The sequence below is a fragment of the Acipenser ruthenus genome, chromosome 9 (assembly GCF_902713425.1).
Source record: "Acipenser ruthenus chromosome 9, fAciRut3.2 maternal haplotype, whole genome shotgun sequence".
NCBI classification, from domain to species: domain Eukaryota; kingdom Metazoa; phylum Chordata; class Actinopteri; order Acipenseriformes; family Acipenseridae; genus Acipenser; species Acipenser ruthenus.
The window spans coordinates 15,515,434-15,539,958 of record NC_081197.1 but is presented as its reverse complement, the minus strand read 5'-3'; the positions used below and the strand labels follow the sequence as shown (position 1 = coordinate 15,539,958).

The following is a 24,525-nucleotide window of genomic DNA, read 5'->3' as shown; positions in this document are numbered from 1 at the left end:
CACTTTTTCAACGATGAGGAACTGTCCCCCTCACACTGCAGGAGTGCTAAAACTTTTATTTCTCAATAATGTATTCATATAATCACAAGTCAGTGCAGAGTCACAATTAGGACCCAGCGGAAATGCCAATCAATGAATGAGATCAAAAAACGCGTCTGATCTGGGGCCGTGTGAACAGGATGGCTGGGTAATGATGTCAGACCAGGAAGACACAAGCTCCAGTACTGTGGGTTGAGATGCAAATGCGCTCGTTTTTATTAAATTACAGAAACAAAACAGAAGGCACGATGGCCAAAACAAATATCTTGATATATAAAACAAAACAAGTATTGTGCTGGTGTATCCCCAGCACGAGTAGCAATTGTTTACTTTTCTTTTTATACTTTCTCTCTGCTCTCTCACTATCTTCACTCCACTCTCCGGTCAGCAAAAGCAGGTCTTTGTTTTATTAATTTCCCACATAGGGATATTGGACACACAAACAAATCAACAAAACAAACCTAGACTCTCGCATCTGTATTTGTATTTCATTATGAAGGTTTATCAATGTTCCAAAAACTCAATGTAGGTCACTAAGCATTTTTTGTCTATTTTACTAAGCATTTTTAACGCTGTTGTACTAAAGGGATCCGATCCTAGATCCAGGCTCTGATCTGAGAGGAGCTTCAGGGCTCTTTGAAGACTAAAGTCATGGCTTCGTAATTCCATGACTCAGAAGCGACTGAATAATGTAGCTATTTGCCACACTCGTCACTCCTGACAACATTGGGCCAACAATTGCTATGAATCCTTGCTGCCGAAATGTCTTGGGATCTTTTAATTAGACATACAAGGGATAGAACGTTTTATTCTACTTGTTTGTATCCCTTGTATGTCTAAGTTGAAACCAAAGTTACACCAGAGTTGGTTAATACTTTAATAATTCAAACGTGTTTGTAAATATTTTTTTTCCATTATTACAGTAACGTTACCATAAGGAACAAAAGTCTTGAATGCGTTGAACAGATTTTGCTGCAGATATCTAACCCCCCCACTCAGGTTCCCTGAAGCAACTCTATGTGCTTATCATTGCAGAATAAGCAGCTCATTTTGCAGACTCTCAATTGATCATTATTGCAGGTGCTTGTATGTGCCTAAGTGATCACCCTCGCCCTGAAACCAGGGATGTACCAGAGGTGGTGAATACTCGCACCTGCTTTTCACCTTGTAGGAAAGAACTTGGCCACTTTCAATAAGGCGCAGATTTATCAAAGTCTTTACTCATGTTAAGCAGGACAGGTGTGCTGTAATATGCAAAACCAGATTTACTTAGGTCCTAATGTTAAAAAAACAAGTAATACACAAACCAGAAGGTTGATTTAATGACTCAGTTGTACAAGTTTTGTATGTCTGTGTATCTGTATGTCACACTTTACCTTTTTTTATCTGTAAAGAACCACTTATTGTGATTCAACTCTCCTAAGGACATTCTTTATCACAAGTTAATATATTATCGGAATCTGAGGTACAAAGAGACTCTGTCCTTCATACTTCTGTATGGTATGTCACATGTTTTTACACATAGTGACTAGACTACTGCTTCTGAAACTGTGATGAAACTTATTGAGAGTACACGAATGTGGTGGCTATTCACCAGTCTCTTCTTGCATTTCTATGTCAAATTTACATTTTAGTGTCAAACTAAAACCTGAAGCCTGTCAAGAAAAACTAATTAGTTGCTCAACAAACTTGTAAATGTACAGTTATAATCATTGTAATACTTCTATTTCTCATATAAATGATATGCTATCCTGTTAACTTTACTACTTGGTTATCATATTCTTAGTATTTGTCCATTTCAAAGCCTGAAGCTTCTTGCGCAACTTGAGAAAAATCTAGTCCTAGAGGAGAATCAAGTTGTTTTGTGTTCATTGGATGCAACTGCTAAAATGACATCAGTACAGTTTAGAAAACAGAATCCTTCAAATCAGAACATTTTCCATTTCCTCTAAGCACTCGGCTTTAAAAGAGAATCATTATCAAAATAGCTTTGCTTTACAGAGAGGCATTACAGTCATTTTGTTCATGTCAGCATTGCCATGGAGATATTAGTCTTGCACAAAAGAACATGCACTTCACCACTGAAATTTAAAAAAGAACTGGAGCCAATCCTGCTGTTGCTCCAGGCATGTGTCTGTCCATACAAATGAAGCTTATGCACAGAAAAGGACAGGAATCTTGTTCCGGTTCCGATGAATCACTATAACTGACCGCGAGCTACTGTGTGACGTCAAACGTGGGATAAGCTGTTGTCCTTCAATGTACATTTACAGTACTGAAGATGTATTGACCTGACAAAGAACAAATATAAAAAAGTCCCCCAATGTAATTGCACTATGAGAGTTTCTAAGTTTCTAGTTTATTTTTCTGTTGCATTCAGTGAATGCTTAGCTGAGTATAGCACATGCATCCTGTAACAGACCCAGGCTGCAATAAAACTTCCTTATCTATACTTTCAAAGGATTATCTAAATAGGGTATATACAGCACAGAAAATATAACACGTTATAACTCATTCTGTAATTAAATAAAGCTACAGAATTGCCTTTACCCATAACTCACTGTTATTAACTAGAGGACTCTGTTTCATCCTTGCAGTTTATTTTGAAATTAATCATTTGAGCATCCCTGTAAGGAGAGTTTATGTGAATTTGCAAACCCGGGACTGCCACCACACCTACTACTTCTAAATTAATTTCAGCTGGCAACTTCAAATTTTCAGTGTTATGGAAACTCCTTGGACAAAATCTAATAGCACCCTTCACTTTGACCTGTGACCTAAGTTGGCTGCTACAGTATATTGGGGGGTAACGTGACATTTTTGGTTTCCTGATGATAAAGACCTAATGCTTTGAGATATTGGCTTCATCAAGTTCGATTATGGGTACAAGAAAACCTCATGTCTTATGGTAGTGACTTCATATTTCCATGGTTATGTAAACCATGCATTGTTAATGTGTTGGTGACCATGACATTGACCAGGTGGTACTTTGACCAGCATGCGTTGAAGAGATGCTCCAGGCTATATCCCATCAACCTGAAGAAATAACATTGGAAACCAGTATTTGCATTGGCTATTGATATAGATCTGGAACATGCAAATACTAAAGGTAGTATTATTAGCCCTTGCTAGGGATGCATATGGGAATAGTGGGAAAGTGACATTCAAACATGTGTGTCACACTTTATATTAGCCAAGCAACAATTACCAGTAATTACAGAGTATCCTAATTAATGAGATAATAACCTGTTATTTGATCTGTTACACAGTAATAGCTGCAATACTTTAGCAATAGAACCAGAAGAAAATGGCTTTACCGTCTGGTGAGGCCTGCCTCGTGCCGTTGAAGGCCCGACAGTTGTATTGCTATTAGACAATAGATACCTTAAAAGAAATAACATTTCAAGTTTTTCTTTGTTTTTTTGTGTGATTTTTATGCAGCAATAGTTTTTGTTGCTCATAAATACAAACGTTTTCCTCAATATTCCATTGAGCTGTTCTTCAGTTCAGGTACCCCCTACAAAAAAACAAACATGGTTTTGAACTGTTTGTAAAATATGTAAATTAATAAAAGTACCGGTAACTTTAAAAAAAAAAATAGGGTTTGAGGGCAGGTTCGTGTATTTTAAGTTTCAATATTTAAGTTACCGTTATATCCTAAAATGTATTAGCAAATAAAAATAGTAATTAAAAGTATCTAGTAGCCTACCTGTGTTAATGCTGGTTATTCAGTTTGTTCAGTGACTTGTTCACAGTGTGTTCATGAAGTTTATTCAAAGCCTTCTGGCTTTGTTAGAGAAGAGAGCACAGTGCCTGCTGTAGAAAAGAGATTTTCTTTCATCAAGTAGAAAAAAAGGTAAAATACAGAAATTAACTTGGAACAGAGATTGAACGTAGTTTGAACGATAACATTCAAGGTGCTTTACCGATGGTTAGGGACCTCATATTGACCAATCAGTTTAAAGGAAATTTCTGATCCATTTTCTAATGTATATTTTAACCATGGTAATTACTGGTAATTGTTACCTGGTAAATTCAAATGCATTACGTAATGTAAAGTTGCAAAAACTGTAAAAATAAGTAAAACTGTAATATGTAAAACTGTATTTAATTGTATATTTTATTTATTTATTATCCACTTTTAGCTTTTGAAGGGCAGGGGCACTTGTCACACTGTTGTCACAGCTGGAGTTCAGTGGTTCAAGAGTGATACAGAAACAGGGCTGAACCAGTTATATAGCCAATGTGGTTGCTGGTGTGGAGAAAACTAGGTTGCAACTATATACCTGACCTAGAAAGTAATTATAGATTTTGAACCCACAAAGCACAGGCAGAAACTGCATAACATATTTGTACACACCACCTCTCAGTCCAGTATAATTTTATTTTGATCTTGCCAGTAACACCTTCCCAGTGAGTTTTTAAACTGCTATCTGCTTTATATCTTGCTCTACCCCTCTGACTGTGCACTGGACTTGCCTGACCTATGCACCACGCTACTGGATCCTCAGCTGTTGCACTATTCCACTAGCAATATGTCATTGTAGATATAACTTGTTGTTATCCTAACTTGTTGCATCCTATTTCATATTGTATTTTAGTAGTATTCTTTGCACTTACTGTAAACTATACTGTATTTAAATGTTAATCTTGCATTGTAACCCTGTACTGCCCTGTAACACTTGTAAGTCGCCTTGGATAAAGGCGTCTGCCAAATAAATCAATACAATAAAAAACATCTGAGTTCATCTTTTGCTGAAAGCAGGCTGTATCCAGTTTAAGTCATAGATCACAGGGTCTATATATGTAAACACTGTTTTATATATTCCCTTAGAGTACTGCATTCTTCTTAAAGTTGTGTGTTGTTACTGGTAGAAAGATGAGCCACCCTGTTTGTTGCTGTATTGTTACAAAACTTCTTAATGGATCAGGCTCCATCTCTCTTTCTTCAGGTGTTGTGCCTTCAGGATTTCTTTGGAGAAGATGATATTTTTATTGCGTGTGGACCAGAGAAGTTCCGCTATCAGGATGACTTCCTTCTTGATGAAAGTGGTAAGTCTGTCTGTATACATCTGGGAGAGCTCCCAAATGTATTAATTTTCCTCACTCCCAAATTATATAAAATTATTTTTTGCATATAAAATTACGAATTGGGAGCAATCCAAAATTATAATTTGGGAGTGAAGGCAATTTTAAATTTGGGAATGTTTTGGTGGGAAACCTACAATATAAAACACATTCATTCAAACTAGTAATGTGTCTATATTAAAATCTTATTTTGTCGTAGGGCTCCCGAGTGGCGTATCCAGTAAAGGCACTCCGCTTGGAGTGCAGGATGCACCCTATAGCCTGGAGATCGCAGGTTCGAATCCATGTCAATGTCAACTGTGACCAGGGGTTCCTTGGGGGCGGCGCACAATTGGGAGAGCGCCGCCCGGGTAGGGAGGGCTTAGGTCGGCAGGGGAATCCACGGTTCACCGCACACCAGCGACACCTGTGGCCGATAGGGCGCCCGCAGTTCTGCAGTGGAGCCATCAGATCTGTGTTGTCCTCCGGCACTATAGGTCTGGTGGCCTCGCTGTGGATCCGCAGTGCGAAAAATGGCGGATGGCAGGAGCATGTTTCAGAGGACGCGTGTTCCAGCCTCCGTTTCCCGAGTCGCCAGGAGGTTGCAGCATTGAACCAGGATACAAATAACAATTGGGCAGTCCAAATTGGGGAGAAAACCTGGGTAAAAAACCATTGGCGATGACTAAATAAAATAAATAAATAAATAAATCTCATTATATCAAAAAATTGGTGTAATAATCTCAAACTAAATTTTCCATTATCTTTATACAAGTATTTACATATGGAGAGATGTTTATTTTACCTTCTATCCGTTCGGTTTAATGATGAATGTGTGTGTTTCAATTGCTTCCTGTAACCAGGAGTGTACAGTGGGCACACCTGCTGTCTCTGCAATAAACACTTATTTGCAAGCTCTCAAACTGCTGTCTTCCCACGCCTGAATTCTTCATGACTGAGTGATGTTGTAGAGGGACACTTTGTCCTTCAGAACTCTGCTCTTGTCCGCCCCCTCTTCTCACACCACATGGCTCTTTAGAAGAAAGCATCTTAAATCTGTTTCTCATCCGTTCTCACCTTCCCACCTTGCCTCCTCTTTTCATTCACCATGAACAACTACACCTATCAGTAGCAACAGTGGATATGCATGTCCTGCATACAGCTTAGTTTAAATGACAGTGTTACAAAACATCTAGAACTTCAAACACTCAATCAAAATATATGGCAAAGCTTATGAGAAACTAAACAATTTCTGTCGCCTTTGGCTACAGCTCCGTATCGTGTTAGCCGTCCAAATAATCACAAACAGTATTATTGACAAACAAAAACAAACAAAACACTCACATTTCACAGCACAGGTTCTCCTTCTGGTCATTTAACATAGCCATTCACAAAGGAACGGATCACATCACTACGTCCCCTTGTTATAACGTCACCCATGACCCCTTGGTCAACGAGCGCATCCGCTCCTCCAATCCACGGATGCCACGCCGTTTCCCGTCCAGGTCATTGAGTTTTGCCCCCTTTCTAGATGGTCGACTTCCACTTAACCCTGGGAATAAACTGTCGTGCCATTTAGTGCAGGGTACTCTGTTCCCTCTATGCAGCTGCCTCGCAGGTCAGGAGGGAGATCTAACACCAAGAATCATTCGATCTCTGTCACAAGGTGATGGTATTATTATATCAGCAAGGAAGGGGCTGTTGACATATTGGAACAAGGCCCAGGACTTCTCAATTCAACAATTAAGTGCGTAGTTGCACAAGGACTGTTCAGTTCAGTAATTAAGGGAGTAGTTGCAACAAAGCCTGGGGTGAATTAAAAGAGCCACTAAGAAGTACTGCTGACCTAGAATCAAAAAGACAAGAGACAATGAGGATGCTCCATTAGGTTTAACCAGTCTGTTATATAAAAACTAGCCTTCCATATTACACTAAAAAGGCAACAAAATGTTTTCTAGAAGAGCGCATTCTTTAATGATGTGTTCAGTAATAAACATGTATTTGGACTTTTTATTTAGACTAGAGCACTTAGAAGGTTATTCCAGGTTGAATTAGCTCTAGGACTAATGTTGCTGTTGTTCACTACCTTTTTAATCTTACATTTACGTAACTACAAATCTTCCAAGCTTGCATACTTTCACACCATGAAAGAACAGCAACAATAGGCTTTTAAAATGTTTTAGTTTTTATGCAGAGCTTTAAAATATCATTCCGCCTACATAAATTAGCACGGCAGATCACTGTGACGTTAATGTTTGTTTCTAATGCAGGCATTTCAAATGCTGTGTTTACAGTGATCATTCTGAAGCAACAGTTGATGTGCAGATAATCCTGTTAAGTGTGTGCGGTACAAATTAAATACCTCTTAATCAAATGGCTTTCAAGCATGGCCATGTTACTGAAAATAAAGTATATTGCTGATGTTTTCTAGGCCTGGCATTTTAAGGAAAAAAGTCACTTGATGCAGTTCTTTCGGATCTGCTAGCTGTATGTTTTGAGCATCGATTTTAATTGTCCTCATTTCTTCTGTGGGCTGATGTACTCCCATTAACCTGCAATGCCCAGCTTTACTCTAATTGTCAGAGGCACTGTGCTCCTGAATATGTCATTGACAGTAATGGTTCACCAAGTGTCTTAAGTGACAGTTGCATGAAACCGTGTTCTGACCTTAATGATCCGAGTACAGTAGTAAACGGGGGATTGTTTCTTTAAAACATTCTGTATAATTACTGATGGTCTCTAATTGGTTCAAGGAGTTATCGAGAGATTCGATTGGTTCCTGACTCCTCCTAAGGCTACTCCTTCTTGCACAAAGATGACGGTTGTAGTCGGCTTGTTTACCGGTTTGATCTGTCTGCTATTTCTTAAGGAATTGTTGCAAAGATGCCATGTCTTTGCTCATGTTCAGTAGTTTACCTGGAAGCAGTAAAGATGGCAACATTTTAGAGCATTGTGCTTCAATTCTGTACTTGACATTTTTACATGTGCAAAGCAAAGATTTTGCTAGGATTCCTGAAAAGATGGAGGACAGATAACAACCCTTAAATCCACTACCAGTCTTGCAGCAGTAGGAAAAGTAGGGAACCAATTTATAGAAGGATACGATTTAAGTTGCAATTTCCTCATTAATCTAAATATAAAAACAGACACTAATGGACTGCACAATTTGTACAGAGTGCAAAAAATCCTATCTGATCGCTGCTTTGATCTTGACTGATCATTACTCATAAAATAACGGATTTACTCATGATGAAATGAGGAATAGTAGAGAGTTAATCGGTGCAGTGGAATAATGCACATGAAGTTACCTTGATTCTTCCTGTCCAGGCTTCTGTTTCAGCCAAGTTGCTGGTAATTATAACATTGAACAAATTAACCCTCTGACCGGGTAGGGTGGTCAATATTTCAAAATAGACGTGTGTGTCTTCATCAGAACGATATTAGAAAATGAGTATGTAGTGTGTGATATAAATAATTGTGTAGGGTCTTCTGATCAAAACAACAATGCATCTCAGTATAGACCTCTTTAATAAAATCCTGCTGCCGATCCTGTATCGAGCCCCTTAGTGACATCACAAATTCAGAATACAGTAGAAAGAAGTCAGTGGTTGTGCAGGTTCATGAATTTAATGGCGACAGTATTTTGAGCCATGGTGGTTTAAACCAATAAAATAGACCCATTTATTTGTGTCTTTTTAAAGAGGAAAATGATTCGATTTGTCAGCATAAAGAAAACACATCCTTGCGTTTCCTCAACCTCAAGCATTTGTACAAAATGTGTTGCAGTTTTCCGTTCGCTCACCCCAGTCGCTTTGGAATCCGGGTCTTTCATGTGGAAATGGCACTAGACCAGCAGTTATTTATTGTCGCCTTTTGGTGTGACTCCTCAAGCTAAGAAATGCATCCATTTTTTGCCTTTAGAATGTGGACTGTTGATCTTTCCTGTTCTCTTCACTTCGACCATGTATAGAATTTAAAGTGTTCCGTGAAGGTATTGCATTAAATCATAACTGCGGTGCACGCCAGTAATATTTAATCAGGAGTTAAGTTGACTGTTTCAGTCAGCTTGCAAAGGTATGTGTGTGTGGATATACAGTAGAGTCTTGATCTGAATCAAAGAACTGCAGTAGCTCACACTCATCCAGTCCCTTCATTTAATAGTACAAGGTGGGTTTGGAGGGTTTGTCCTCCTACTGTTTTTACCCAAGGGTAAACTCAAATGATTTAGCTTTCTTCTTTTACAGAATGTAGAGTGGTGAAATCTACTTCGTACAATAAAATAGCGACGGTGCCAGGCAGGAGTACTGCTAAGAGCCCGGGCTCCTCAAGGCGTAGCAAGTCCCCAGCTTCTACAGGCTCAGGTAAGAAACATTAACACTTGGACTTATATGAATGTCTTAGTTTTTTGTCCTTTTTTAAAAATGATGAATCTACTTTTAAAATGTGTGTTTAGAACACCAGGAATCTCAGTGGAACTGTAGAAAATAGCTTTAGACAAAAAAAGTGTTAATGCTGCAGAATGCATTCACCTGGTGTTGAAATATAATTAAAGAATGACCAAAGGGTTATTTGAATAAATGTTTAATTTCCTTTCGTAGCTTGTTAAGCTTTAATCAAGTGCCGTACCAGAAGGATGCATTCCAGATGGTGAGATGCTGTAAGTTTGCATTGGCAGCAGATGGCCCTTTCAGTCACAGTTAATTAACGGCCTACTTTGAATAACTGCTTCCCTAGTTTAATGCTTTTCAGCTTGTTTTCTCATACTTCTACCTGTGTCCTGAACAGCAGGTTTTACTAGCATGAACATAATTAAGTTTGTGTGATTGCATGGCATAGACCCTGTCGAGGTGTAGGCCCCTAAACATGTTAACAGTGCCGCCAGGATAACCTTGCAGAAGAGTTATATCTTTGGATTTTACATTTTAAAGAAAAAACATCTTTGCCCCCCCGAGTGCTCCTGAGAATTGATGTCAAAAGAAGTGCAATGCTGAGTACTTATGCAAAACACATCCTGGTTGTCATAGAAACCAGGAAGGAGCTTTTCCCATATATGGTTGTCACTTCCTGATCAAACAGTGTTGGGCCTAACAAGTCTGGTGTCTGTGCTGTGTTCCAGAAGCACTGCTTATAGAATAGCATTTATTCTCTTGTGAGCAATTGAGTTGCAAACATTTTCAGTGTTATTGCAGAATAAAATAAAAACGTGGCTTTGAATGAGGAGATGATGGACACATAAAATATCCAGTATAGATAACATTTGCTACAGTAACTGTAGTTTAATTCAGAATGGTACAAACATACATCTGTATTGCAGCATATTGAAGTTCAGCTATGGTACAAGAAAGTAATACTGCTGCAAAATCCTGGCTGCAAATATTCCATGTTTGTTATGCAGGTACCCATTAGCATCTTTGCTAAATGGGAAGTGCTTCCTACTTCTGCATTTTATATATATATATATATATATATATATATATATATATATATATATATATATATATATATATATATATACAGTGCCTTGCAAAAGTATTCAGACCCCTGACCAATTCTCTCATATTACTGAATTACAAATGGTATATTGAAATTTCGTTCTGTTTGATATTTTATTTTAAAACACTGAAACTCAAAATCAATTATTGTAAGGTGACATTGGTTTTATGTAGGGAAATATTTTTAAGAAAAATAAAAAACTGAAATATCTTGCTTGCATAAGTATTCAACCCCTGTCCTGTAGAAGCTCCCAGTTTACACCGATGAAAGAAATTGTCCTAACGAGGACACAATTACCTTACCATTGGCCTCAACCTGTGAACCATTAAAGTTGCTGTCATATTTTCTGGATAAAAACCCCACTGTTGAAGGATCATTGGTCAGGCTGTGAATCTGAAGGAATAAATGAAGACCAAAGAGCATTCTACAGAAGTTAGAGATAAAGTAATACAAATGCATAGATTAGGGAAAGGGTACAAAATAATATCCAAGTGTTTGGATATCCCAGTGAGCACAGTTGGATCAATAATCAGGAAGTGGAAGCTGCATCACACCACCCAGGCACTGCCAAGAAAAGGCCGTCCCTCAAAACCCAGCGCTCAAACAAGAAGGAGACTTGTGAGAGAAGCCACAGAGAGGCCAACAATCACTTTGAAGGAGCTACAGAGTTCAGTGGCTGGGAGTGGAGTAATGGTGCACCAGTCAACCATATCAAGAGCTCTGCATAACACTGGCCTGTATGGGAGGGTGGCAAGAAAGAAGCCGTTACTCAAAAAGTACCATCTGAAAGCACGTCTGGAGTTTGCCAGAAAGCATGAGAGTGACCCAGCTGCGATGTGGGAAAAGGTTTTGTGGTCAGATGAGACCAAGATAGAGCTTTTTGGCCAAAACTCAACGCGCTATGTGTGGCGCAAACCTAACACTGCCCATGCCTCAAGACACACCATCCCTACAGTGAAGTATGGTGGTGGCAGCATCATGCTGTGGGGATGCTTCTCATCAGCAGGGACTGGGCATCTTGTTAAAATTGAAGGAAGAATGGATGGAGCAAAATACAGGGAAATACTGCAAGAGAACCTGCTTCAGTCCATTAAAAAGCTGAAGCTTGAAAGGAAATTCACCTTTCAGCCAGACAATGATTCCAAGCACAAGGCCAAAGCAACATTGGAGTGGCTCAAGAACAAAAAGGTGAATGTCCTACAGTGGCCCAAAGTCAAAGTCCTGATCTCAATCCCATTGAGAATCTGTGGCACTACTTGAAAATTGCGGTCCACAAGCATTATCCAACTAACCTGAACAACCTGGAGCAACTCTGCCAAGAAGAATGGGCCACTCTGACACTGTGTGTAAAGCTGGTATATACTTACCCTAAAAGACTTAAAGCTGTTATTGCAGCGAAAGGTGGTTCTACCAAATATTAATGTGTGGGGGTTGAATACTTATGCAAGCAAGATATTTCAGTTTTTTATTTTTCCTAAAAATATTTCCCAACATAAAACCAATGTCATCTCACAATAATTGATTTTGAGTTTCATTGTTTTAAAATAAAATATCAAACAGAACGAAATTTCAATGTACCATTTTTAATTCAGTAATATGAGAGAATTGGTCAGGGGTCTGAATACTTTTGCAAGGCACTGTATATATATAATTTTGTTTTTTGAGCTTAAATGAGCAGCTATTTCCTCCACTTCACTGAAGGGTAGTTTTGTTAAAAAACAAACAAAAAAAAAGATATAACCTATTGAGCTGGGGTAATATATGAACTTTACTAGCTACAAAATCTGCATCATTTTTCTTTACATTTAGCCTTAAATATGGCTACAGGCAACAAAAATGGTTATTAATTCAACCTCTAAATCTTACATGTTAACCGTTATATTTCCTTTAGTTTCTCTAATACAAACGGTGTGTAATTTAAAATATACATTCGGTGACCAGACGTCCCGGTTTAGCTGGGACAGTCCCGGTTCTCAATGAAAGGTCCCGGTGTCCCGATATTTTGCTCAGAATCTTTAAAAAGTCCAGATTTTCAGCCACTTCATGTCGCGCAACACACTCTAAACCTTTGCTTTTGTCAAAACAACTTAAACAACCGCTTTTAGTTTATGGCACCTGCAGGGAAAACAAAATACAACAAAAAAAAAACAAGGTACCGGGGTAGTCAAGAACATTATTTTTATTAAGTGTTTAACACAGGCGTACGTGCTGATTCCTCAGTGCGCCATGCGTTGTCATTTCGTTTATATTCTCTATGAATCTATAATTGTGTGTAATATGGTAATTTCAGTTCTGGCGGGATTTAGCCCAGACAGAGCAGTTAGGTTGCAAGCATCTGAATCCAGCAGGTTAAACCACATCAACAACGTAAATAAATAGAGCCTGACGCAGTGAGTAAAAAAAGAAAGAAAAAAAGAAAAAAAACCTGCCAAAACGTAAATGTATTTTTAATTATTATTATTATTATTATTATTATTATTATTATTATTATTATTATTATTATTATTATTATTATTATTATTAAACTCAATATAAAAGTATGCAATACATATAACACAATATGTCTACTTAAACTAAATTAGCCACAAATTATACCTCCAGGAGTGTACTGAAATTAGCTAGCTGCTTAAAAAAGATATTACTAAGTGAGAGGATGGCTATTTAAATAAACATTAAAGTAGCCTATATTTAAATTGTTTAATTAGTCTTATCAATTATTTAATAATGTGTCCCGGTTTGGAGCTTTGAAAATCTGGTCACCTTAAATATACATGTAGTAAGATCATATATTTAAAATCAAAGAGCATTATTTTAACATTCGCTTTTATTATGTTAGATTAGCTAAGATATGAGAGTCACATAATTACAAACTGTGGTACAGTAATAGAATATCTAACATTAATATGCTTAAGGCAGTTTGAAATTTTTTTTTTTTTTTTTTTTTAGATATAAACAGATTAGCTAGGTTGACAGTTATTATTAAATAAAGCTATGAACATATGAGGGATTGCTTTAGGTGAGAAGTGAACATATCTTGCAGCGTTTTAATTAAATTCCATTTGATCTGTTGTAGATTTGCTGTAATAAATATACATACACGAACAGAGAGACTATAGGACTCATAGCATTTTAAAAATCCATTTAGAATGTTTGCCATTCAGATATACGTTATATCATTTTTAAAACATGTCATACAGTTTTAAAGAGGCTGTGCAGTCATGGTATATCAGGGGGTTTTGTAGACACAGCCACATTTCTGCTCACGCAATCACAGGCTTAGTCTTGCGTGCTCTGGAATTTAATAGTGTGAAAACCACACAGTGCGCTACTGAGATGTGTAGGAATGAAACACTAAAGGCAGCAAGCAGCAGCTGTCATCAAGTTTGTGTTTAATACCAGTTAGGCTCAAGAGTATAAAGCATCTGCGTCAGAATTGTAGAGAAATCCATGATTCATTTTTATATAGCATCTCATCCAGACTGAAACAACTTGAGAGTGAGGATTATTACAGACATAGTAAACACATGAATTGATGAGGGTCTATGACCAGTGGTGTGGTGGGGCTGGAGGGACCGGAGCATTGCTCCGGTACTTTTTTTTCTCAATCCCGGCCACTTCGTTGGGTGCATAGCCTCATATTAACCACAGTCATTCACTGTCAGACAGGTCACAGTGCAAACGCCTCAGTCACACAGCGCCGATATCTCTGAGTGGTGTATTAAATGAACAGCAAAGTTAAGTGCCCTGACCCGAATCCTGAATATTGTATAAAAAAGCTGCTCTTTGAGCCTGTGACGCAGTCGTGGCCCCGCCCCTAAGGGAACAAAAGGACTGCGCTCACAGATCTTAGAGCCATTTTTCCTTTCAGGACTGACTTGACAGAGAGCCTTGTTCAGATAAGTACAACTGTTGCTTATATCTGTATATATTTCGCAGTTTATGTGAAAGTTTTTTTACACATTTTGTTTGTGATATTAAGCGAATCGCTTTAATAGTTTTTCTATTTACGTGTATTTGTGTGCACTACAACCTGTTGCTAGTTCCATCCAGCTGCGACCTTGTGCCCCGCGTGAAGCTAGCGGCTCGAATCACTCCTTCCCAGGGATCCAGCAACATAAGTTGGCTGACTTTGTGCTCACCCCCAGGCTGCATAGCTCCGGCTGGAGCTTATTTTGTTTCTCGTTTTATCAAATTAGTTTTTACTGTGTTAATTTAGTTTAGACGTGATCTACCAAACTGACAATATGTTATCAACTTCAATTGATGCTATGTTCAAATTAAAGCAGGAATGGGGCAATGATCAAATTTTCTGCATTTATTAGGCAACTCCTTTGAATTACACATTTCAACAAACAAAATACATTTCTTGCACACTCTAAAACAGGAAGTTATATTCTATTCCTAGAACAGTTTATCCACTAACTTGACAGCATTAGCTACAGTTAATTTATCGAGTCATAAAATTCTTTAATATATGATATGTTGAATACTTATCGATTTTCAACCAGGAAGTCAGTCTTCTTAGGGTCATGAGAACACTGCAGTTTCTCCCATCTCTCTCTCCACTGTAGGAAAAGAAGACAGTACTTTGCTTGTTGTTGGCATTATATTGCGTCGGCTCTCAGCAGACAATAGTTCTTTTCAAAGGGAGGTAGCTGTTGATTTTCAATAGTCTTGCAACATTATCTTTGGCTTGTCTGAGGGTTTCCAGCTGGAATGGGTTCTGTTGATCGGACGTAAGTCTCAGTTCAAAGAATGCGATGCAATTGAAAAGTTATGTAGTTTGTAAAACTGTTCTCGTTGCAATCATTTCGTACGGGCCACAGGACCTTGCAGATGCACAGCTACTGGCTAGTTGCTTCAATTTGTTTCATAGTTGATTTCAAGCAGTTAAATAAAACAAAGACAAGCTTTTGGATCAGTTCAGTTTCCTGGTTCAGTCTCTCGCAGGGCAGAAAGCAGAGCCCTCTTCAGAGCTGATATCAGCCTTCTCAGGGCATGATTTTAGCCATTGTCGTGTCTGATTCTATCCCCAGTTCAGAGCAGATTTCAGAACAGATTTCAGATACTTTCAGAACACATTTCAGAACATTGTTTCAGACCTTGTCCCAGTCTTTTGAATTAAACCTCGACCCGTCTTGATTGGATCATTGAATTCATGGGTGGTGTCACACAACGTGCCTAAACTCTGGTCAGTTCGTCTCTGGCCACTCCTTGGCCTTGCCCACAGCTCATGATTGACAGTTCGCTCAAAGCTCCTTTGTCTTGTCAAGCGTGATTGATGCTATTCCCCCCCTCTCCGCGTTCTCGAGGGCTGAAGAGAACCTCAGTTCTCCTCAGTGTCCAGAACTGCCTGTTTGCACAGATCTCAGTTCGTGATTACGCAAATTAATTTTTACGACTCCGCTTCACAAAGCTGCATTTGTTTACTTTGACCAAGAGATGGGGGGAAGAGAGAAAACATTAACTTGAAACTTTCTCAAACAAGTTTAAACATTGTATATTAATATCCAGCAATAACCTGATTTGATTGCATTGTCCGCTACAATGCACCTGTCTGTAACGTGGTGCTCAACACATGTGCAGGAAGAGCAGCTGCTGGGCTCAGCAGCATTGTGCAGGACAGAAATACTCACTTCGGCTTGTTGTTGCTTGCAATTACAACCACCGTATCTCGATGCTATTTTAGTGACTCCGAGGTGGTAAGCCTCTTCTGGGAAAGGTGAGATAGACCTCATTGCCTCCCAGGAATCAACCCACTGACCCCTTTTGTTCTCCATAATAGGAGGCGGGGAACCGCTGGGAATAGTTGCCTTGGAGCACCAGTGGCCGAGGCCTGAGGCATCTTACACCTTCTCACCGCTCGCGCTGCTCCCGCTGTGTCTGGAGAAAGTCAGGCAGGACTGGGCCAGGGTGCTCCTAGTAGCCCCCTATTGGCCCAGGAGGATCTGGTTTTCATCCCTGATGCAGCTCCTGAGTGGCCAGTCATGGTGACTGCCGACATGCCACGACCTGCTCAGTCAGGCACAGGGGACCTTATGGCATCCCGACCCATTGAGCCTGCAGCTGTGGGTCTGGCCTCTGAAGGGCTGCTTTTGAGCCGTCTGGGGCTTTCAAAAATGGTTATTGACACCCTGCAGAATGTCAGGGCAGCGTCCACGCATTCCCAGTATGGGTACAAGTGGGGTTAGGGTTTTGCAGGACCTATTTGACAAAGGGAAATCCTCCTCCACATTAAAGGCCTATCTGGCAGCTATTTCAGCTTGACATGTCAAGATTGACTCAGTCTCCCCAGGAGCTCACTTCCTGGCGGGGCAATTTTTGAAAGGGGCTTGGCAGCTTCAGCCACTTATGAAGGACATTGTTCCTCGCTGGAGGCTAAACGTGGTGCTTAATGCACTCATGAAGCCTCCATTTGAACCCCTGCATTTAGCCGAGCTGGAATTTGTATCATTTAAAGCAGCTTTCTTGCTTGCTATCACCTCTGCAAAGCGGGCGAGTGAGATGTAGGCATTTTGTGTTGCAAAAGCCTGCTTAATTGTTACAGAGGCCATGACAAAGGTCACGCTTCGCACCAATCCTGCCTTCTTGCCGAAGACTATCTTGGCGTTCCATGTCAACCTGTCTCTATATACTCTGCCCAGTTCGGGCCCTGGCGTACTATGTTGTCAGGACTGCCCTCCAGAATAGCTCACTGCCCATTCCACCAGGGGCCTTGCAACTTTTTGGGCTTTATTCCAGGGTGCATCTGTCAAGGACATATGCAATGCAGTGGTGTGGGCTACTTCCCATACCTTCACTAGGTTCTACAGACTGAATGTCATGGATCCTCAAAATCCTGGTTTTGGGACTAGTGTTAAGAGCAGCTTCCCTGTCGACCTAAACAACACAGGCATAGAGGGGCCACGACTACGTCACCAGCTCAAAGAGCAGCTTTGGTATACAATATTCAGGATTCAGGTCTTTAGGAGGTAAATTCCCATTCGGTAATGGTTACATTTCTATTTCAGGACCAGGGTTATGATAGTAACCTAATGTTTCTTTTCACTCTCATACATTCAGAAAGTGACAGTCTAAAGATCCCTAAGGCAGCACATTGCACAGTTCTGAAAGCTCTTCTGGAAGTGCATGTCCCAAAGGACACTTTTTTTTCTCTCATGACTCAGAGGCTGCTGAGAATGACCTTACCTCTTCATTGACTTGAGGATCTCCATGCGCCAGTCAACACATGCACTTGGTATACTGTACAATAGCCCCACCCCCCTGTTACTGCTACAGCAGGGCTTCATTAAGACTGGTTTACTGCTTTTATGCGACTGCTGAGCCTTATGCCTCTGCTCTTTTTTCATCACTTTGCAATTTAATGAAATTTGAGATAAAGTGCAATGGGTCATATTTTGAAAGCATTTACTCCAGTCTCTTTTTTGAATTTTCAAAGCTGTAATGACTTTGTCATTTAAGGACCCTTAATGTTTCTCAGGGTATGTGGCGGAGTGTCCCGCCCCTATTTATTATTATTTGTATTTTTGTTTGCGGCGCGGGTAAAAGCGCCGCGTCTTTTATTGTTATATTTAAAAACCCTGTGAGGATGCATGGCTGATCAGCTACTGATTATTTAACTAGCTGACAGTCATGCATCCTTACCAAACGCGTGCAGACTCTGGCCGAGGGCTAATAAGATAATTATCAACTAGTTAATCCCTCGGCCAGAGTATATAAACCTGCAGCTCTCTGCACTTGTTGTTGGGTGTACAGAGGAGAGTACGGGGAGTGGAGAGAGCGAGTCACATTTAAAAAAAACAATTGCTAAAACGTGCTGGAATCTCCAGCACGACACTTACTTGTTTGTTTGTTGATTCGTTTGGCCCTCGTGCCCTTTTGTTTTGTATTTTGGTGCTTTGTTTAAATCTTTTGTTTGTTTATTAAATACGCTGAACGCAATTGCGTTCAGCTTCACGCGCCCATCCACTGTTTTGGTTTGAGTTACTTCCTGGTCCGTGACGTCATCACACATCACCACTGCGAGCCAAACTGCCACATATGGTGTCCTGCGTGGGACAAACAACGCCTCCAACAGCCGGACCAGGAACAGCAAAGGAAGTTTTTTTTTGTGTTCGTTTTTTCAAATAGTGTTTTTTTGTGTTTGAAAAAAAAAAAAAAAAAAAAAAAATGGATAAAGTGGATGCCTACATGGAGAGGTGGCATGCGCATCAGAGGGAGTTAAAGGAAGGAGGGGCTACATGGTGCCTCGCCTGCCTGGAGTATGGGCACCTCCCTGAGGTGTGCCCATATGAAGACCCCCTCTTTGTGCAGGCCTTTGATCGAGGTGAGGTGGAGACTGCAGAGGAGTGGATCCACCTGAAGGCCATACCATCGCCGCAGGTGGATCAAGAAACCTGCCTCACCTGCCTCAAAAAGGAGGAGGAACCAGCCCAAATGAGGAAGGTGAGGAGAAGGAGGCAGAGAGGGGGAAAAGTGAGGAGGAAGCAGAGGGAGCCAAGGTGGTGCACCATGTGCATTGCCTATGGGCATGAGGACGAGGACTGCCCAGAGCAGGAGCCAGGGGATGAGGAGCCCGCACGTCCTGCGCCTGAGTGGGAGGAGCCCGCACGTCCTGCGCCTGAGTGGGAGGAGCCCGCACGTCCTGCGCCTGAGTGGGAGGAGCCCGCACGTCCTGCGCCTGAGTGGGAGGAGCCCGCACGTCCTGCGCCTGAGTGGGAGGAGCCCGCACGTCCTACGCCTGAGTGGGAGGAGCCCGAACGTCCTAAGCCCAAGAGGGGGGAGTCGGTGCGTCCACAGCCCAAAAGGGAGGAGTCGGTGCGTCCACAGCCCAAAAGGGAGGAGTCGGTGCGCCCACAGCCCGAAGAGAGGGAAGTCGGGGCTTCCACAGCCCTAGGACCCAAGCTGCAGTCCCAAGAGCCAGAAGGGGAGGAGTTACAGGCTCAACCCCCTGAATTTTTCTGGGGGGGGAGAAGGGCAGGATGCTGGTGTTCCCCAGCAGCCTCTATTTATGCTGCTGAAGGGAGCACGGCACACACCAGCCCAGCCGCCACAGCAGAGGGAGCCAGCACCGCCACAGCCTCCCTCTGAGTGGCCAGCATCCGCCCCATCGCTTCTGCCTCCACCACCACCAGGAGCAGAGCAGCAGGAGCTGCCTCTGTCTCCACCACCACCAGGAGCAGAGCAGCAGGAGAAAGGGTGGCCGGAGCCCCACGGAGGGGAGCGGCCGGCCATGAAGAAGGGGGGGCAGGTCTGGAGACCACCCCCAAAAATTTTTTGGCCAGAGGAGCCGGCCGGTGCGCGGGCCTTTGGAACGCTACGGCTGTTTGGGTGGGAGGAGGACATCCCACCGTGGCCGCCACCTTTGGTCCGTTGCTGCCCCTGTTCCTGTGCTGGGACTGCTAACCGGGACTTTGGGGACTAAGGGGGGAGGTGGCCGAAAAGGCCATGTGTGCTGCGCACAAGGGGGGGCATGTGTGGCGGAGTGTCCCGCCCCTATTTATTATTATTTGTATTTTTGTTTGCGGCGCGGGTAAAAGCGCCGCGTCTTTTATTGTTATATTTAAAAACCCCGTGAGGATGCATGGCTGATCAGCTACTGATTATTTAACTAGCTGACAGTCATGCATCCTTACCAAACGCGTGCAGACTCTGGCCGAGGGATAATAAGATAATTATCAACTAGTTAATCCCTCGGCCAGAGTATATAAACCTGCAGCTCTCTGCACTTGTTGTTGGGTGTACAGAGGAGAGTACGGGGAGTGGAGAGAGCGAGTCACATTTAAAAAAAACAATTGCTAAAACGTGCTGGAATCTCCAGCACGACACTTACTTGTTTGTTTGTTGATTCGTTTGGCCCTCGTGCCCTTTTGTTTTGTATTTTGGTGCTTTGTTTAAATCTTTTGTTTGTTTATTAAATACGCTGAACGCAATTGCGTTCAGCTTCACGCGCCCATCCACTGTTTTGGTTTGAGTTACTTCCTGGTCCGTGACGTCATCACACATCACCACTGCGAGCCAAACTGCCACATATGGTGTCCTGCGTGGGACAAACAACGCCTCCAACAGCCGGACCAGGAACAGCAAAGGAAGTTTTTTTTTGTGTTCGTTTTTTCAAATAGTGTTTTTTTGTGTTTGAAAAAAAAAAAAAAAAAAAAAAATGGATAAAGTGGATGCCTACATGGAGAGGTGGCATGCGCATCAGAGGGAGTTAAAGGAAGGAGGGGCTACATGGTGCCTCGCCTGCCTGGAGTATGGGCACCTCCCTGAGGTGTGCCCATATGAAGACCCCCTCTTTGTGCAGGCCTTTGATCGAGGTGAGGTGGAGACTGCAGAGGAGTGGATCCACCTGAAGGCCATACCATCGCCGCAGGTGGATCAAGAAACCTGCCTCACCTGCCTCAAAAAGGAGGAGGAACCAGCCCAAATGAGGAAGGTGAGGAGAAGGAGGCAGAGAGGGGGAAAAGTGAGGAGGAAGCAGAGGGAGCCAAGGTGGTGCACCATGTGCATTGCCTATGGGCATGAGGACGAGGACTGCCCAGAGCAGGAGCCAGGGGATGAGGAGCCCGCACGTCCTGCGCCTGAGTGGGAGGAGCCCGCACGTCCTGCGCCTGAGTGGGGGGAGCCCGCACGTCCTGCGCCTGAGTGGGAGGAGCCCGCACGTCCTGCGCCTGAGTGGGAGGAGCCCGCACGTCCTGCGCCTGAGTGGGAGGAGCCCGCACGTCCTACGCCTGAGTGGGAGGAGCCCGAACGTCCTAAGCCCAAGAGGGGGGAGTCGGTGCGTCCACAGCCCAAAAGGGAGGAGTCGGTGCGTCCACAGCCCAAAAGGGAGGAGTCGGTGCGCCCACAGCCCGAAGAGAGGGAAGTCGGGGCTTCCACAGCCCTAGGACCCAAGCTGCAGTCCCAAGAGCCAGAAGGGGAGGAGTTACAGGCTCAACCCCCTGAATTTTTCTGGGGGGGGAGAAGGGCAGGATGCTGGTGTTCCCCAGCAGCCTCTATTTATGCTGCTGAAGGGAGCACGGCACACACCAGCCCAGCCGCCACAGCAGAGGGAGCCAGCACCGCCACAGCCTCCCTCTGAGTGGCCAGCATCCGCCCCATCGCTTCTGCCTCCACCACCACCAGGAGCAGAGCAGCAGGAGCTGCCTCTGTCTCCACCACCACCAGGAGCAGAGCAGCAGGAGAAAGGGTGGCCGGAGCCCCACGGAGGGGAGCGGCCGGCCATGAAGAAGGGGGGGCAGGTCTGGAGACCACCCCCAAAAATTTTTTGGCCAGAGGAGCCGGCCGGTGCGCGGGCCTTTGGAACGCTACGGCTGTTTGGGTGGGAGGAGGACATCCCACCGTGGCCGCCACCTTTGGTCCGTTGCTGCCCCTGTTCCTGTGCTGGGACTGCTAACCGGGACTTTGGGGACTAAGGGGGGAGGTGGCCGAAAAGGCCATGTGTGCTGCGCACAAGGGGGGGCATGTGTGGCGGAGTGTCCCGCCCCTATTTATTATTATTTGTATTTTTGTTTGCGGCGCGGGTAAAAGCGCCGCGTCTTTTATTGTTATATTTAAAAACCCCGTGAGGATGCATGGCTGATCAGCTACTGATTATTTAACTAGCTGACAGTCATGCATCCTTACCAAACGCGTGCAGACTCTGGCCGAGGGATAATAAGATAATTACCAACTAGTTAATCCCTCGGCCAGAGTATATAAACCTGCAGCTCTCTGCACTTGTTGTTGGGTGTACAGAGGAGAGTACGGGGAGCGGAGAGAGCGAGTCACATTTAAAAAAAACAATTGCTAAAACGTGCTGGAATCTCCAGCACGACACTTACTTGTTTGTTTGTTGATTCGTTTGGCCCTCGTGCCCTTTTGTTTTGTATTTTGGTGCTTTGTTTAAATCTTTTGTTTGTTTATTAAATACGCTGAACGCAATTGCGTTCAGCTTCACCCGCCCATCCACTGTTTTGGTTTGAGTTACTTCGTGGTCCGTGACGTCATCACACATCACCACTGCGAGCCAGACTGTCACAGGGTATTTTCAAAGCTGTAATGACTTTGTCATTTAAGGACCCTTAATGTTTCTCAGGGTATTTGTTCCTTAGTTAAAAAAAAAAAGAAGCAAACGCTATGGCCCAGTGCTAAAGAAACAGAGAGAAAATCCATGTTAATACTTTTAGTTTTTAATACTTGCAATCCACTGTGCCTGACAAAACTCATTTTTCAGCACTTTTTTTATCTCAAGGATATTGTTAATTACATTTCTAGTAATCCAGTGCTTGCTGTTAGACGGAATTACCAGCTGTGGCTGTGGATCCAATTATCCATTGCTGTCATAAAATAATCATAAAAGATAATTCACTGTAAGTCAGGAGTAAACACAAAGGGTATAATGACGTTAACTAGCCCTGGTCCAGTTACCAGTGCTGCAATTCCTGGCCATGAACAAAAGGCTTCATTCTAAGCATATTGAAAAGAATACAGGTTGACAGACTGATCTGGTAATGGGGTATCTAAGACTGTGTAATCAAAGTGAATGAGATGAAAGCATGTAGCATAGCCAAAGAATACAAATCAGGATTAATCAAATTAAGTTCTCAGATCAAAAATATTACCATCTGCTAACTATGTTTGTAACAAGGCAGAGGCTGGGTGCGACCGGCAACCTGCACACTGCAAGCAAGCATCTTAACCACTATGCAAAAGGGATTTTCTGCATTTATGGTTATAGAGCATTTAACCTCATCTCACGGACAGTGTACAGAATAACGTAACGGCAGTGCATCACATTAGCAAGCAATGGGATCCACGTCTTTTAAGGTAATAATTCTGTAGTCCTGCTATGTGGGCCAAATGAATCAATTTGAAATGTCCTTTAAATAACCTTTTTAATAGCATGTTACTATCGTTTTTACACAACGGTTTAATTTACTTTTCACAAAAAAAGGTGCAAATTCATACATTTCTTGAACAGGGTACCCCCCCGTATATAGTTTCTATGTGTTTTGTATTATTATGATTTATTTTATTTATAAATATGACGGTGTTAATTTATTGTTTGGCAGCATGGCACAAGTGCGCTTTGCACCCGAGTTCCTGCCTGTGTTTCAGTTCCTGCTTCTGGCCTGACGTCACTACCACCCAGCCGCCCTATCACACGTCACTACCAGCGCCTCCTGGACTCAGGCCAGAGCAGGTACTGCAGGTGACATTTTTTTAAAATACTTTTTGGAGGATGGGAAGGAAGCAGAAGAAGCAGCAGCTACTGGAGGTGTGGTGGAAGGAGCAGGGAAAGAGGAGGTGGTGGTCACGGGATCCAACCCGACGGGGAACCCCGGACAGGGCAACAGAACAGGATCAGTGGAGGACTGAAGGGGCCCCCCTGTGTGTCATGTGCAGGGAGGACTGCCCCTATGAAGACCCACACTTCTGGGAGACCTATTCGGAGGGGACGGTGTCAAGTGCACCTGAATGGTTTTGGCTGCTGGAGCAGAAGATCCCATCACCTCCAAAACCCAAGAGAGGGAAGCCCGACCGTCCTTCACCCAAGTGGGAGGAGCCAGAACGTCTTACGCCCAGAAGGGGCAGCCAGTGCATCCACAGCTCAAGAAGGGGAAGCCCACAGGTCCAGGGCCCAATACACCAGCAGAGGAAGAGTGCCTGCTGTTTCCGCCTCCACCAGCAGAGGGAGATTACCTGCTGTTACTGCTGTCTCCAGCGCAAGAGGAGGAGGACTACCTGCTGCTCCCACCTCCACCACCATGGGAGGACTACCTGCCGCTCCCACCTCCACCACCATGGGAGGACTACCTGCCGCTCCCACCTCCACCGCCATGGGAGGACTACCTGCCGCTCCCACCTCCACCACCATGGGAGGACTACCATGCCTACACTGCCTAGTGCTGCCACGCCTGCACCGCCTAGGGCTGCAAAGCCTGC

General features: G+C 42.9%; 1 protein-coding gene across 5 annotated transcripts in view; it reads left to right on the top strand.

Moving 5' to 3' along the window:
- The window catches only part of LOC117405965 (serine/threonine-protein kinase DCLK1), a 104,221-nt gene that overhangs the window by 47,196 nt on the left and 32,500 nt on the right, over window positions 1-24,525 (top strand). For all 5 annotated transcript variants that reach the window (XM_059031230.1, XM_059031229.1, XM_059031231.1 and 2 more), the window contains exons 4-5: window positions 4,992-5,091; window positions 9,351-9,467. In XM_059031230.1, the coding sequence (XP_058887213.1) occupies window positions 4,992-5,091; window positions 9,351-9,467 (217 nt within the window). The remainder of the gene's footprint in view (window positions 1-4,991; window positions 5,092-9,350; window positions 9,468-24,525) is intronic.